The sequence below is a fragment of the Bos taurus genome, chromosome 29 (genome assembly GCF_002263795.3).
Source record: "Bos taurus isolate L1 Dominette 01449 registration number 42190680 breed Hereford chromosome 29, ARS-UCD2.0, whole genome shotgun sequence".
Lineage (NCBI taxonomy): Eukaryota > Metazoa > Chordata > Mammalia > Artiodactyla > Bovidae > Bos > Bos taurus.
In genome coordinates this window covers 26,604,096-26,620,592 of record NC_037356.1, presented here as the reverse complement: position 1 = coordinate 26,620,592, position 16,497 = coordinate 26,604,096, and the positions used below count along the sequence as shown (strand labels likewise).

The 16,497-nt window shown below is 40.1% G+C and overlaps 2 protein-coding genes and 1 non-coding gene across 3 annotated transcripts; 1 reads left to right on the top strand and 2 right to left on the bottom strand.

Annotated features, from left to right (window-relative positions):
• Window positions 1–1,642: 1,642 nt before the first annotated feature.
• OR10S1 (olfactory receptor family 10 subfamily S member 1) lies at window positions 1,643–2,611 on the top strand. Its single transcript, XM_002707797.2, has one exon. The coding sequence runs from the start codon at window positions 1,643–1,645 to the stop codon at window positions 2,609–2,611; it is 969 nt and encodes a 322-aa protein (XP_002707843.2).
• An 8,766-nt stretch (window positions 2,612–11,377) lies between these two features.
• Window positions 11,378–12,310, bottom strand: OR8B1AJ (olfactory receptor family 8 subfamily B member 1AJ). Its single transcript, NM_001390491.1, has one exon. The coding sequence runs from the start codon at window positions 12,308–12,310 to the stop codon at window positions 11,378–11,380; it is 933 nt and encodes a 310-aa protein (NP_001377420.1).
• A 3,144-nt stretch (window positions 12,311–15,454) lies between these two features.
• LOC112444949 (small nucleolar RNA SNORA71) lies at window positions 15,455–15,586 on the bottom strand. Its single transcript, XR_003033355.1, has one exon. It is a non-coding gene; the product is annotated as a small nucleolar RNA SNORA71 (small nucleolar RNA).
• Between the last annotated feature and the right edge of the window lie 911 nt (window positions 15,587–16,497).

The following is a 16,497-nucleotide window of genomic DNA, read 5'->3' as shown; positions in this document are numbered from 1 at the left end:
TCATACAGCAGAAACTAAACCCAACATTGTAAAGCAATGATACTCCAATTAAAAATAAATTTTTAAAAAAGAAACTAAATAAGGCATAAGATATTTTCTCTGTTTCTCTTTGAAAGACATGACATATGCCCATGGAACACTAAGTCCAAAGAAGGCTAAGTTTGAACATTTATTCCTCTAGAAGCCCTTTATAAATATTCTATTTCATATAACTTTATTCATCCATGAAACATACTGTATTTAGGCTAATTATTAATAATACATAAGCATGTACTTTGGTCTAATTATTATTAATAATTATCCTGAATACTACATATTTCATGAATGAATAAAGTAGTATGAGATAAAATATTATTTATAAAGGGCAACTAGAGGAATTAATGTTCAAAATTAGCCATAGAGAGTAGATTAGTGAAAGCAGAGACGAAAAGAATTCCATTTACTTTCTAAGATGGAATGCTGTGATGAGATCAGGGGGAGATTATGGCAAATTGTGAAAAGGTAGACAGCAACCCTAGATAAGAGAAGTTTCTTCCTGGGACTGCAGGAGATAAAGATTTTGTGCTTATAATGGAATTAGCTTGCAGATAGTTTTGCATATTGAAAAGAGAGTCAATTTATGCCTTAGACAGAGAGGAACAGTAAAGGGGAGAGAGAAATTAAACATGTTGTTTTAAGAAAACTGACAAAGTGGAATACAGAACATTTGATATATTAGAGAATTGAGAGTTAAGACATAAAACACCTTTGTGTAAATTTAGGTATGAAATATGCAGAGGAAGTCTTAGGTAAAACCTATAGAACTGAAGATACAGCAGAAATAAGCAGTTTAAAGAAAATTTTCATATAATTTAACATCTAATTAGGTTTAAGAGTTAACAGATTGAAAGAATTAAAGAAAACTTAAATTTCATTTTAGGCTTAAAAACAAAGGAACAGGAAAACATTTCCCAAAAGGCTGAAATAAAGGTTTACAGGAAGAGACTGAAATGAAACTGAACAATCTGTTGTGGTAATTATTAACTCAATTCTCTAAGGCTTCATCTTCCTACACTTGAGAGTTGACTGTGAGTGGCTAAAGAACTCCCTCTGGATGAAGAATGCATGGGACTGCTGTGTTCCTGGCTGATGTAATAGCTCCCAGACTCTGGACAAGTCTCCCGGAAGATGAGATGTGACTCCCTGATGACTCAAAGCAATAAGAACCTGGTCATCCACATATGCAGTACAGCAGAGTAAATCAGGGGAGCAGAGGAACCACAGTTTCCAACTCTGCAAAAAAAAAAAAAAATATATATATATATATATATGTATGTATATATATATATATATATATATATGCATATATATATATATATAGGCTCCATGAGAGTAAGATTTATAATCTGTATTTTTCTTGCCATTTTTAGGGAGTGTACTTTTCCCAAATAATCCTTACAGTTCTTTGTGTGCCTCAAAAAGATAGTGTTTCCCATATTAAAAGACTCATTTTGAAAGGGCAGCAAGAAAACACCAGAACAGGCCAAAAGAGTTAACTGAACATGTATATCCATGACATGAACCAACTGGCTAATGACACTTCAGGGAAGGCAAATGGCTACTTATTCTGTCTGCTGATGTCAGTCCTCTCCTGCCTGAGAAGATGATCAGGGAGACAGAAGACCCCAACCAGACCGTGGTGGACTTCTTCTTCTTGGAGGGTCTGATGTACACAGCTGAACATCCTAGCCTCTTCTTTCTGCTCTTCCTCCTCATCTATAGCATCACCGTGACTGGGAATCTCCTCATTCTCATCACCGTGGGCTCTGACCCTCACCTCTGCTCCCCCATGTACCACTTCCTGGCGCACCTCTCCTTCCTAGATGCATGTCTGTCTACGGTGACAGTGCCCAAGGTCATGGCAGGCCTCCTCACTCCGGATGGAAAGGTGATCTCCTTTGAGGGCTGTGCTATCCAGCTTTACTGCTTCCACTTCCTGGCCAGCACCGAGTGCTTCCTGTACACAGTCATGGCCTACGACCGCTACCTGGCTATCTGCCGACCCCTGCACTACCCGGTGGCCATGAACAGGCGGATGTGCGCAGGGCTGGCTGGGATCACTTGGACCATGGGTGCGGTGCACTCCGCACTCCATACCTGCCTCACCTTCCACTTGCTCTACTGTGGGCCTCGTCACATCGCCTACTTCTTCTGTGATATCCCGCCAGTGCTGAAGCTGGCCTGTGCAGACACCACTGTCAATGAGCTTGTCATGCTTGCCAACATTGGCATTGTGGCTGCAGGTTGCCTCATACTCATCGTCATCTCCTATGTCTTCATCGCCGCAGCTGTGTTGCGCATCCGCACAGCGGAAGGCAGGAAGCGCACCTTCTCCACTTGCACCTCCCACCTCACGGTGGTGCTCCTGTACTACATGCCCCCGGTCTGCATCTACCTGCAGCCTCGCTCCAGTGGGGCAGGCGTTGGGGCCCCTACCGTCTTCTACACCATAGTCACTCCCATGCTCAACCCTTTCATTTACACCCTGCGGAACACAGAGGTGAAGCAGGCTCTGCGAAGACTTCTGGGCCAAGGCTCCAGAGACTCTCCAGCAGGCAGCCTGCTCCGCTAACCTACACTGCGATTCTCTTCATTTGCCCGCCAAGAAAGCGTCTATTTCCGTGTCAAAATGGAAAGGAGCATCATTCAGGTGGAAATGAGAAAAACTGAGTTTCAGCTCAGCCAAGACCTTTTTTCCCCTCACTTCAGCCAACTGACTGGTGTCAATGTCTGTCACAAACTTTTCATCTTTAAAACCAAAGGGCTGGGACATTTCCCTGGCGATCCAGCGGTTAAGACTCCACTTCCACTGAAAGGGATGCAGGTTCAGCCCCTGGTCGGGGAACGAAGATCCTGCCATGCCTCCTGGCATGCAGAAAACTAAAGGGCTGGATCGGGTGATCCCAGAAAATCTCTACCACCTAGGTTTTATGGCTCAGAGGTATGTGAAATGCTATTCACAGCCTCATTTATTTTAGCAAGTATATCTTTTTTTAACTATGAAATAATTGTGTTAAATATAACATATTTTAAAATGCTGGTTACAAAAGTATAGTATAGACAATGTTTGTCTATGTATCTCCAGTTTAAAAGAAGAAGCGACAGTTTTTAGGATGATAAAATACAACTATTAGGAGAAAAACAACTTGCCCAAGGTCGCTTAGAAAGTGTCATTGTCTTTATTTTCCCACTCCACGTGGTTTATAACTAGTGATAGAAAGACATGGACCTTGACATCAGGTGGAACTACCAGTACTCGAATCCTGATTCCACTTGTCATTTGATATAAAATCTTGTGCATATTTTATAATAACTTGCTGTTTCAGTGTGTTCTTCTAATATAGTAAGATTAAAATTAACTACTTAGTAGAATTTTAGGCAGGCTAAATAATATATTTATGTTAAGTGCTCGCTGAAAAATGGATATTCCCATTTCTTTCAAAGCAAAATGAAGAAGTCAAGAGTGCTTATTATACAAGCTAAGGTTTAAACTAAACAAAAAAATGCAACTTAACAAAATTTATGGGGTGCAGCAAAAACAAAGATCAAAGTGAAATATTCAGCATTAAATGCATATGTTATTAATAGGAAAAGAAAAATATCTTACTAAGCTTCCAATTTAAGAAACTAGAGAAAGAAAAGTAATTGAAACCTAAAGGAAGCGCAAGAAAATAAACAGCAAAAGCTAGATCAGAAATGAATGTATACCTATGGCAGACTCATTTCGATATTTGGCAAAACCAATATAATATTGTAAAGTTTAAAAACAAAATAAAATTTTAAAAAAATAAAATAAAATAAAAAATAAAAAAAAGAAAGCTGTGGTACATATACACAATGGAGTATTACTCAGCCATTAAAAAGAATATATTTGAATCAGTTCTAATGAGGTGGATGAAACTGGAGCCTATTATACAGAGTGAAGTAAGCCAGAAAGAAAAACACCAATACAGTATACTGACGCATGTATATGGAATTTAGAAAGATGGTAACAATAACCCTGTGTACGAGACAGCAAAAGAGACACTGATGTATAAAACAGTCTTGTGGACTCTGTGGGAGAGGGAGAGGGTGGGATGATTTGGGAGAATGGCATTGAAACATGTATAATATCATATATGAAACAAGTCGCCAGTCCAGGTTCGATGCATGATACTGGATGCTTGGGGCTGGTGCACTGGGATGACCCAGAGGGATGGTATGGGGAGGGAGGAGGGAGGAGGGTTCAGGATGGGGAACACATGTATACCTGTGGTGGATTCATGTTGATGTATGGCAAAACCAATACAATATTGTAAAGTTAAAATTTTAAATTAAATTAAAAAAAAAAAAAAAAGAATCTGCCTGCCAATGCAGGAGATGCAGCTTCGATCCCTGGGTGGGGAATATCCCCTGGAGGGGAATATCCCCTGGAGGTGGGCATGGCAACCCACTCCAGTATTCTTGCCTGGGGAATCCCATGGACAGAGGAGCCTACTGAGCTACAGTCCATAGGATCGCAAAGAGTTGAACATGACTGAAGCAACTTAGCACGCATGGATGCAGGGAAGTATAAAATTTGTTCACGTACTCTAAATTAGGCAATAAACTGTGAAAGAAACGTGAAGATATTTTACATTTTTCTTAATTTAGAATTTTGCCTTTGTCTGTGTTCAGATGCCTTTTACTCACTAAAATCATTGTTTGTGTGTCACTGATTTTTGAAAGTATATAGTAAATTCTGTATATTTTTTTAACTTTACATATTTAGAATCAAAAAAAAACACCCAAGTCCTAGTCTCAGCTCTACCACTTATAAATTGCCAGTTGGAACAAGCATGAACATCTCTGAGCCTCAGTTTCATCATCCCTGAGATGGGAACTAGGATCCCCTTCCCTAACTCCCTCACTGTCCTTCCCTGAGGAACACACAGCCTGACAGATGCAAAGGTGCAGAGAAAACTGCAACACGACCTCTAAGAACAATTGTGACACCCTGCAAGTTCTCTCTATTAATGTGTGAAGTGGGTCTACTGAACTTCATGGCATAGGGAGTCTTCAAACAGCCCAGGTGATTCCACCAGCCTCCCACTCACTGAGCAAGAGGGTGTCTCTGCTTCAGAACATAAGATGTCTCCACTGAGTGAGCTTTAATGTTTAAAGGTGCTTATTTTGTACACCAGACCCAGCATGTAAAGCAACAACTTCAGCTGGTGCCAGGCTGACTACACAGGGAAATGTCCCAGAGCTTGAGAGAAAAACCAATTGTGCCAGCTTTGGGGAAACGCTGTGTCTGTCCTCAATATGTACGTCAATTTACCAGAATCAAATTTCAGTAAGAATTTTGAATACAAACAACTGATCTCACATTCAACCCATGGGTAGCCTGCAACTCCACTACATTTTAAAGAGAAAAACAGCCTCGATGACTTTCTCTCACTTGTGACATACAGCTCATTGTACATATCACCAACAATGGATATTAAATGCATGTTTTGTTCGTTGTAGTCACATAATCAAATGGGTGAATGAATCAACAGCCATTTCCTCTTGCTAGATGCAACAAGTAGTTCCTACTCAGCCTTGCCCCTCAGGCACTGGAGTAAAGAACCACTTACCTGAATGAGCTTGCAAAGATTAAAAGTGGGTGTGTATCATGAACTGATGTTAGGCAGTGATCTCATAAAATACAAGACTTAAAGACATTCTGTGTGTTGGGGGCAAGGCCGTATAAGGAGAAGTATATAATGGGGTTCAGTAAAGTTCAGGAATTATCAGAACCACTTTTACTTCTCGTTTCTTTAGCCCTTAATCACAGTGCACCCTCGTCATACTCATTCCAAACCTGATCCTAACAAAAGTAGCCCACTTAGAGAAAGTTCACATTAAACACATTCATGATGTCATCAGGGAACATTCTGGTCCCTAACTAGGAAGACCACTTTTGTTAAGCCTACAATATCAAAGCTTTTGGACTGACCTAAAAACAGCTCCATCCTAGTACACAGGCACAGAAGAATCCCATGACTTACCTGTTTGATTCTCAGCTGTGCCAACTTCAATAGAATCATACTTTCCCTCATAACCCCTTTTATCCCATTTCAAAATTCTATGCTATGTATATAGAATAACTGACTTGTTTCCTCACATGTATTCCTCCTTGTTAAAAGAAGTCCACATAGCTATATAGTACTTAAAGGCACTAACTAAAAGACTAAATTGCCTCTATTAAAACTTAGCCACCCTTAACTTTTACAATCTGTAGGTATATCTGTTTTTCTGATTAATCATTTCCAAAATAATCTAAAGGAATGAGATAATTTTTTATTGAAGTATAATTACTGTAAAATGTCGTGTTAAGTTTCTGCTATACAGTGAAGTGAATCAGCTATATGTATACATATTAATATATCTCCTCCTTCTTGAGCCTCCCTGCCACCCCACCCCATCCCACCCCACCCCTATCCCACTCTAAGTCATCACAGAGCCCCAAGCTGAGCTCCCTGTGCCACACAGCAGCCTTCCACTAGCTATCTGTTTTATACATGGGGTATATATGTCAATGCTACTCTCCAAGTTTGTCCCACCCTCCCCATCCCCCACTGTGTCCACATGTTCACTCTACATTTGGATCTCTATTCCTGCCTAGCAAATAGGTTTCTCTGTACCATTTTTCTAGATTCTACATATATGTGTTAATATATGATAGTTGTTTTTCTTTTCTGACTTACTTTACTCTGTATGACAAACTCTAGGTCCATCGACATCTCTACAAATGACCCAATTTCATTTCTATGGCTGAGTAATATTCCATTGTATATATGTACCACATCTTCTTTATCCATTCCTCTGTCAATGAACATTTAGGTTGCTTTCATGTCCTGGCTATTGTAAATAGTGCTTCTGTGATCATTGAGGTGCTTAGATATGCAGTCATGTCCAACTCTGAGACCCATGGACTATAGCCTACCAGGCTCCTCTGTCCATGGGATTGCCCCAGCAAGAACACTGGAGTGGGCTTCCATTTCCTTCTCTAGAGCATCTTCCCAATCCAGGGATCAAATCAGTGTCTCTTGCATTGACATGTGGATTCTTTACCACTAGTGCCACCTGGGAAGTTCAAACATTAGGGTACATGCATCTTTTTTAATTATTGAAAGCTAACTTTAAAGATTTTTTTCTGAGATTGAAACGGGTTTCATTTGTATTTTGAGTCTCATCAAATGAAAGATCAACCATCAGTTTTAACCCACTCTTTGAGTCACCTCAAATGCTAGTAAAATATATAACATATTGAACACAATCTGCAATGTCTGCAAAGGCTCCCAAATAGCAAGATACTGTTTGCCTATTGAGATATATTTTCCCTTCAATATGGAAAGTAATTTTATCAGAACAGTTACTAAAAGAAAAGCAAAATGAAAAAAAAAAAAATTCAACCAAGATCAATTATTTCACATACATAGAACTAGTTAAGTGAAAATCAAACATACTAATATTGGATCAGGGGATGGGATATGAATGGTCAGTAAAACTATGTCAAGAATTTAGCAACATTGAACATCTAAAAACAAGCCAACAATCCAGCTATACTAAATTTCAAAATATCTAAATATTGTATGGAGACTGGAAAACAGTAAAGTAATAAATGTTACTACAGTTATTTTCGGACATGTTTAAATTGTCTCAACACATCATATTTTTGAGTGGTTTTCTTTTTCCTAGTACCTCAAAAGAAAAAGACATCTTGTTCAAAATTTAGTTTATTCCCCAAATATTTCCTTCAAATAGTCATTGCTCTCACAGCTGAAATTTGAGGCTTTTGTACTTTAAAATCCACATAAGAGTAGCATGTGGAAGCCAAGAAACAGGAATGTGTGTTCAACATTTTATAAGTACCAAATAAGCTAAAGGGTTTCCAGAGAAATCCTGTGACCTCCATAATATTTCTAGAGCCTTCTAGAAAGAAGAAGAAGAAAATCATAGAAAGAGCTTTCTTTTCTCATAATTTTATTTTCTATTCTTTCTTTCTAACTTGAGTTTTGATTACAAATCACTATGTTATCTCCTTAAGATACTGTCCTCTCTCTACCTGATTCCCAACAGATGTGGCCATAGCCATTGGTCTTCATCCTCCAAATTACTATTAATGTGTGGTCATTGTGTATTATAAGTTTTAATAAAAGCTTTATGGAGGAGAAGGAAATGGCAGCCCACTCCAATATTCTTGCCTGGAAAATTCCGTGGACAGAGGATCCTAACAGGCTACAGTCCATGGGGTCGCAAAAGAGTCAGACGCAACTTAGCGACAAAACAATAGCAAGTGATAGCTAGTACTCAATCCTGTTTAGCCAAGACTAGCTTCTGTCTCCAACCCTTAAATTAAAATTCTTTGCAGTGCCAACTTTCCTTCTTTACCTCTAAAAGCCTTTGATTTTACTCCTGAGCTGGGACACTGTTTGGGCTGCTACCAAAATCTATTTGCCCCAAATTGCAATTTTTTTATTCAAAATTAACTTTTTTCGCTTTTTTTTTTTAAAGCTTTATGGACAATGGAGGATAATTTAAGTACAGATAAGGAAACAAATTCAGGATGAAGTGTGACTTCTAAATCTCATTTTCCATTCCCTACTGAGGGACCTCTTATTTATTGGCCTTGTGTGAGGTACCTCTTGCGGGGAGCCGGCATATTGCATATTGAGTGCATATTGCATATTGAGTGCAGCACTTTCCACAGCATCATCTTTCAGGATCTGGAGTAGCTCAACTGGAATTCTATCACTGCCGGTAGCCAGCGTGAGGAACTCCGCCCATGACAAAGGTCATGAGGAAGGAGGCTCGGCATACGCAAAGGCGGGATCGCAAAGGCGGGATCGAGCCTCAGGAGTCCCCCTGGAAATTCTCGAGCATTTACACCCAAAACCAGAGTCTGCCTACTTTCTGCTTTGTGCTTTCACCTACACCTCTGACTTTACGGGGGGCTGTCCCCCACTACCTCTCTGAAAAAAGAGTTAGCTTACAGCTCCAGTTAATAATTCCTGAGTGTGACACTGTTTAACCTACAAACTCCATTGGAAATCCTCTAGCCTGCCTGAATAGGTTTTTCCGGCCACATGTGATTGCTCAGAGCCTCCCAAATGTGAGAGGCAGGAGATGTTCTAAACTGTCTAAATACAGATTCCTTTGAGCAGTTAAAAGATTGATTAGAAATTGTATTGGTGAAGGGATTTTCACTTTTTGGGCCAATGTTTGCTGCTAAGTTTCCATATCCCTTACCTGCTGTGTCCCTGGCAGTGTATTGATTAATATAGTTGGTGTAAGTAGTAGCTTTAATGTTTGTAACCTGGGACCCTTGAGTTAATTCTTTTTCTTGTTATAGCCCACCACATCTTTGCGCTGTAGGAATGCAACTTTATCTAATGCTTTTGGAGGGTGGCTCCTGACCAGACACCTTTAGAGAAAAATAAGTCTTCTGAAGAAAAGGTCTTAAAATGTTAACAGGCCTCTGGGCCAGAAGATGATGCAAATCACCTAAGCTTTTGCATATGATAAGTTTGCAGGAAGAAAGCCTGGCTTGCTGCCTGACTCTACCCCTTCCCCCATTATCCTCTATGCATAACTTAAGGTATAAAAACTACTTTGGAAAATAAAGTGCGGGCCTTGTTCACCAAAACTTGGTCTCACCATGTCGTTCTTTCTCTTACCTTCTGGCTGAATTATTCAGCCTCTTTTCTTCACTGAATTTTACTGAGCTATCCTCATTCTATTACTCTTTATATCCTTAATTAACGTTTAATTAAGCAGTTGTTTCCTGATCTTCGCCTACGCCGTCTCTCCTTCGAATACCCTGGATCAGCCGGGGCTGGTCCCCGGCAACCTCTTATTTATTGGCCTTCTTTATTAGACCATGGACTAATGACACATTCCTAAGAAATGCTTTACTTATTTCTTAGGAATGCCTGTTCTCTGAATTATAAGATCCTGAAAATATTTTTTTTTTTTTGCAGAAAAAGTCAGCTTTCAAAACAAATGTTTTCTCATATCTTATGTTTGCTATGCTATGCTTAGTCTCTCAGTCATGTCCGACTCTTTGTGACCCCATGGACTGTAGCCTGCCAGGCTTCTCTGTTCATGGGGGTTCTCTAGGCAAGAATACTGGAGTGGGTTGCCATGCCCTTCTCCAGGGAATCTTCCCAACCCAGGGATCGAACCCAGGTCTCCTGCATTGCAGGTGGATTCTTTACTGTCTAAGCCACCTGGGAAGCCTTACCTTATGTTTACTAAAATACAAATAAAATGAAGTACACAGAAAGTATACTAGAAAGAGTAGTACATTTGAAATCAAAAGGCTAATAGTTTATCCCAGATTTTTTCATAAAGAAATTGTGTGACTTTAAGTAAATAATTACACTTCTCTGAGTTTCAGTATTCAGTATTGTATTCATGAAATAAATACATATTGAAAATCTGATGTGCTACTTTGAATATAGAAAATAAATATGAAATACTGGAGATAAGCATGAAAGTAGCTTAATGACTAATGTATACAGCTTCAAAGTGGAGTATCTTTGATAGTCTTTATGGAATCTCCTATAAGGGTGAAACAATGGCATTTGGAGAAATCACATGCCTGACCACTGTAAGGAGAAAGAAAAAGGTAGGACAGGTTGTCTGATTCATGCTTCCAGTGGCATAAGTGTCATTTAAGAAAGTGTTACTTTATTGAACATTCAAAATCAATGACTTTAAAGACTTTAAAAGACTTTTTAGACTGCAGCCCACCAAGCTGCAGCCATAGACTGCATAGACTATAGACTGCAGCCCACCAAGCTCCCCCATCCCGGGGATTCTCCAGGCAAGAACAGTGGAGTGGGTTGCCATTTCCTTCTCTAATAAAGTCACACTAGTGTTACTTTATTGATCATTAGCAGAAACATTCATCTTTTTCCAAGTGAAAAAAAAAGTCCATAATAACAATAAGGAAAATAAATAGAAGGGAATTCTCTGGTGGTCCAGTGGTTAGGACTCTGCACTTCCACTGCAGGGGGCAAGGGTTCAATCCCTGGTTGGGGAACTAAGACCCCAAAAGCCATGCTGGGTGGCAAAAAAAAAAAAAATATGTTAGTTTATTTATGTCATTTTTAAATGGGAAACATGAAGAAAAGGAAAGGATATTGCTAAAGTAGTAATAAAAGAAAGATGATCTACTCTAAGAAACTGGAAACAACTTGACGGAAGACTAAATTTCCTTCCCTATGATGAGAAATAAATATGGTAAGAAGGTTGCCACTACAAATACTGTGAATAAACACACAAAATCTCTCCCATCCTATGACCTGGACACAGAAACTGATTCTAATCAATACTTTCTTCTCCTCAGGGTTTTTCTCAGAGCACTTTTAACATCTTTGTTCCTCAGACTGTAAATTAAGGGGTTCATCATGGGAACCACATTGGTATAAAAGACAGAAGAGATTTTTCCCTCATCCAAAGATCCAGTAGAAGATGATTTGAGATACACAAATGCCCCAGACCCAAAGAAGAGAGAAACAGCAATGATGTGGGAACTGCAGGTGCTGAAGGCTCTGGACCTGCCCTCCGTGGACTTGATGTGGAGGATGCTGGACAGGATGAGACCATAAGAGACAAAGATGGTGAGACTGGGCACAATGATGTTGATGCACGCCATGATGAAAACTACCAGCTCAGTGACATAGGTACTTGTGCAGGAGAGCTGAAGCAGAGGGTGGATGTCACAGAAATAATGGTTGATGGTGTTTGCATCACAGAAGGTCAGTCTCAGCATGCATCCAGTGTGAGCCATGGCACCAGAAAATGCCATCAAGTAGGAACCAAGCATAAGGCTGAAACACACTTTAGGGGACATGGCAGTATTATATAATAATGGCTTACAGATGGCCACATAGCGGTCATAGGACATTGATGTCAGCACATAGCATTCAGAAACAACAAAAAAACAGAAGAAGTAGAACTGAGTCATGCACCCCATGTAAGAGATAATATTCTCCTTTGATAAGAAATCTATCAGCATTTTGGGTGTAAATACTGAAGAGTAACAGAGGTCTGTGAAGGACAAGTTAAGGAGGAAAAAGTACATGGGGGTGTGTAGATGTGAATGTATCCCAATTAAGATTATCAGGCTCAAATTTCCTATCACAGTGACCATATACATTAATAGAAACAGGAAAAACAAGGGAACTTGGAGATCCAGTTGATCTGTTAACCCCACCAGGATGAATGCAGTCACGAAAGACCCATTCCCGGGAGCCATTCCTCCCTAAGAAAATCTGTGGACACAGGAGAGAATATTTACCTTGGGGAACAGCTCAGTCCTTCTGACAATATCTCATCCTACAAGAGAATGTACATACTGAGCATGTCTGACACTAGGCCAACCTGGGCCCATAGAATCTGCCTTTACCATGGGCTTTCCCTTTCTAGAGTCTTGATAAGCTAAATAAAACAAAGATCATAACAAACAGCCTACAGAGAGAAGGCAATGCTGCCATACAGATACATGCCTGCTGGAAAAACGAAGAGATAAGAGAGAGGGATCAAGTTAGAAAGTCCTTCTCTAACTTCACCTTTTCTTCATTCACTTGAGCCTTCTCCTCATCAGCAAAATTGTAGGCAGAGACCCCAGCTACATGGTGCTGGCTTCTGGTGCAGATTAGATCTGGTGTGAGTTGGAACCAAGAAGATTGTCTCTAACCAAAGACTAAGGGACCGAATGCTAGAGGAGGTTTAGTTATTGCCCAAGTAGAAGAGTGAGAGTCTGTCCATAGAAAAGGAGCTTACTGACTGAGATACTTCTGCACCTCCTAACCTCTGAACACTCTCTGATCCCCTTCGATATAGTCTCCTAAGAGTTTCACTTGAATCTCATGACTGCACAATATGGTGGGGAGAGGGGGAGACAGGAAAGTGGCAGGTCTGATGTCAACAGAATTCAGAAACTCACCCTTATGTGGCCAGAAACCTTAGAGCTCTCCCTTGGTGTTTGTCCTTGAAAGGCAGTGGAGGCTCTGGTTCATTTGATTCTAAAATGAAAAGTCTGAGCAGCCCAGACTTAATTTCAGATTATGCCCTGGAAATCTTTCTGAACTACAAATATTAATTTCTAATTATGACTTTGAGTCTTCTCACTCAGTAAGGAAAATTTCACAGCGTTGTTATCAGGTTTGCCACTTGATAATAAACAGAAGACTGACTGTGAGTTTAATGATGTAGCACACTTGGTTATAAACAGGGTGGAAGCTTGATCAGTCTCTCCCCAGTGAATAGATTCTATATGTAAAAAAGAAGTAAGGGATTTACATTTACAGTGTTCTCTATCTAGGTCCTTAGAGACTCAATATATTAATCCAGTTTACACATCACTCCAGGGATTGTACATCCCCCAAGGAAGAGGCAAAAGTAAGCTCCCATCTTCCTATCATCTTCATCACTTTAGAAAAATCTATTGTACAGGTTCTTTCTCTGTGTCTTCCCAGATCCTAAGAGGAAATTTTCCAGAGTCTACCTAGGGGTTTCTTCACATCTTTACTTGAAATTTTACAAAGCCTCTAGTAATTCACTTCACTTATTGTCTCTCATGGATTATCTCAAAAAGAAAATGCTAAATGCCTTTCTCCCTACTAAATTTTTTACATTTTAAACACCTACTGGAAATATCTACCTAAGGTTCCAGCTGGGTCCTTAAATATATTATTTAATTAACTGAGTCATCAATCATTTCTCATAGTAGAAAAGAGTGGGGGCTATAGAGTTAGAGGGTATGAGTTTGAGGCCTACCCCCATGCTTACTAACTTGGACACAGTGATTAACTCTCCATACCTCAGGATCTAGTCAAGGCTGTGGTTTTTCCTGTGGTCATGTATGGATGTGAGAGTTGGACTGTGAAGAAGGCTGAGCACCAAAGAATTGATGCTTTTGAACTGTGGTGTTGGAGAAGACTCTTGAGAGTCCCTTGGACTGCAAGGAGATCCAACTAGTCCATTCTGAAGGAGATCAGCCCTGGGATTTCTTTGGAAGGAATGATGCTGAAGCTGAAACTCCAGTACTTTGGCCACCTCATGCGAAGAGTTGACTCATTGGAAAAGACTCTGATGCTGGGAGGGATTGGGGGCAGGAGGAGAAGGGGACGACAGAGGATGAGATGGTGGACGTGAGTCTGAGTGAACTCCGGGAGTTGGTGATGGACAGGGAAGCCTGGTGTGCTGCAATTCATGGGGTAGCAAAGAGTCGGACATGACTAAGTGACTGAACTGAACTGAAAATATTGATAATAATAATAGCATCTCCTTCATTGGGTTATCTTGATGATTAAATGAAAAAAATACCAAAAAATGGTTAGAACAGTACCTGGCATGTAGTATACAGTCAAATAATGCCAGCTGTCTTCATATATGTTCTCCAAACTTTCTGTAAATCCTCCATCATACCACTCACCATTTTTCTCTCTAATTCCTGTGTCTCCTTATAAATTATAAATGAGGACTAACATCTCTTCTGTCTTATTTGCCACTTCTCTTGTACTGCTGTGAATAGTGCAGGGACTTTCCTTGTGGCTCAGCTGGTAAAGAATCCTCCTGCAATGTGGGAGACCTGGGTTTGATCCCTGGGTTGGGAAGATCCCCTGGAGAAGGGAATGGCTACCCACTCCGGTATTCTGGCCTGGAAAATTCCATGGACTGTGTAGTCCATGGGGGTGACAAAGAGTTGGACACGACTGAGTGACTTTAACTCACACAGTAGGCACTGCATAAATAACTCTGTAAGTTACATTGTTCTCTGGTGAAAGCCTTCCGAGTGTTTCTCACGTTTCTCACATGCTCAGCATTAGGGTCAACAGCCACACTGACTTCCATCCTTTTCCCCTAGCCACCACACAAGTTCAGGTACTTTTGAGGTTTTTATTGAACTAAATGCTGAAATGTAATGATTCCAGTAACAATTCTAGCTTTTCTCACATACTCCCTCTTATTTGGCCATATACACAACTGGAGGATAAGTTCTGGAAGCACACAACTCTCCCTTCCTTCTTTTTTTTTTTTTTTAATTTTTTTTTTTTTCAAAAGGCAGGTCATCAGCCCTCTGCTGATGGCAGGCCTGGTGACTCTGTCAGCCACACCAACAAGCATGTCAGTCACAGGCTGTCTTGAATAATACATTACAGGTTGTCCTCCACTCCTGTTAAGTCCACAGAGCAGAAGCCACGGTTTACAGCCCTTCCTCCCCACCCCATGCTCTTTCGCACTACATGAACTTATTCCAGTGTGAAGACCAAGAATAAATGTGTTGACTGGTTTCTGCCAAGAGGCCCCTGAACTTCAAAGACAAAGTGAACCCCTGCAAGTCCAGGGACCAGACGAGGTCTAAGCTCTGAAGGGAATGGCAGGAGAAAAAAACTAGTGTGTGAAAGCTCCAGGGTTTGGAAGGGACGGCTGGGTTCTTCAAACACGGGGACAGGTCTTTCAGAGACTCCTCTCCCTGCAGTATCGATGACCAGGGCACGGGCAGCCCACAATCACTTTCGATGCAGGAGTCCCTTCCTCCTTTAAAAGTTTCAGTGACCTTCAGTTACCCCAGGACACCTGAATCATTGTAATAAAACTATATGGCAGCATTGTAGTAAAAATATAAGTAACTATGAATACTGGGCATATACCCTTTGAAAATCTAACTGAAAGAGACACATGTACCCCAATGTTCATGACAGCACTTTTTACAGTAGCTAGGACGTGGAAGTAACCTAGATGTCCATCGACAGATGAATGGATACAGAAATAGTTGTACGTTTATATACAATAGAATATTACTCAGCTATAAAAAAAAAAAGAATGCATTTGAGTCAGTCTTAATGAAGTGGATGAACCTAGAGCCTGTTATACAGAGTGAAGTAAGTTAGAAAGAGAAAGACAAATATTGTGCATTAACACATCATACGGAATCTAGAAAGATGGTACTGATGAACCTCTTTTCAGGGCAGCAGTGGAGATGCAGACATGAGAACAGCCTTGTTGACACAGTAGGGGAAGGAGAGGGTGGGACAAATTGAGAGAAACATGGAAATATACACATTACCGTATGCAGAATAGATATATTTTACATAAAATAAAACATTACCTTTTTCATTCCTGACTGCTATAAATGGTTATCTGAGTTTTTTTGTCCTTGAACTGAGATCGAAAAACAATCTCCCTTTACCATGTTTTCTTAAGACTAAATTGAGAAGATAGAGACAATAGTGAGAAGTATTTTCCTCATCTTCTTTTCTGAGAAACAAAGGAATCTACCAGACAAAATCCTCTCCAGCAATTTCAATAGAGGTTTATTAAATAAATTAGTAACTTACTGAATCTGAAGTCCACAAAGTCCAAATGTCCTTGACAAAGCTTCACAGGAGTTCTGGACATACCTTAGTCAAAAATCTCAAAATCTTAGTGTTTCTGGAT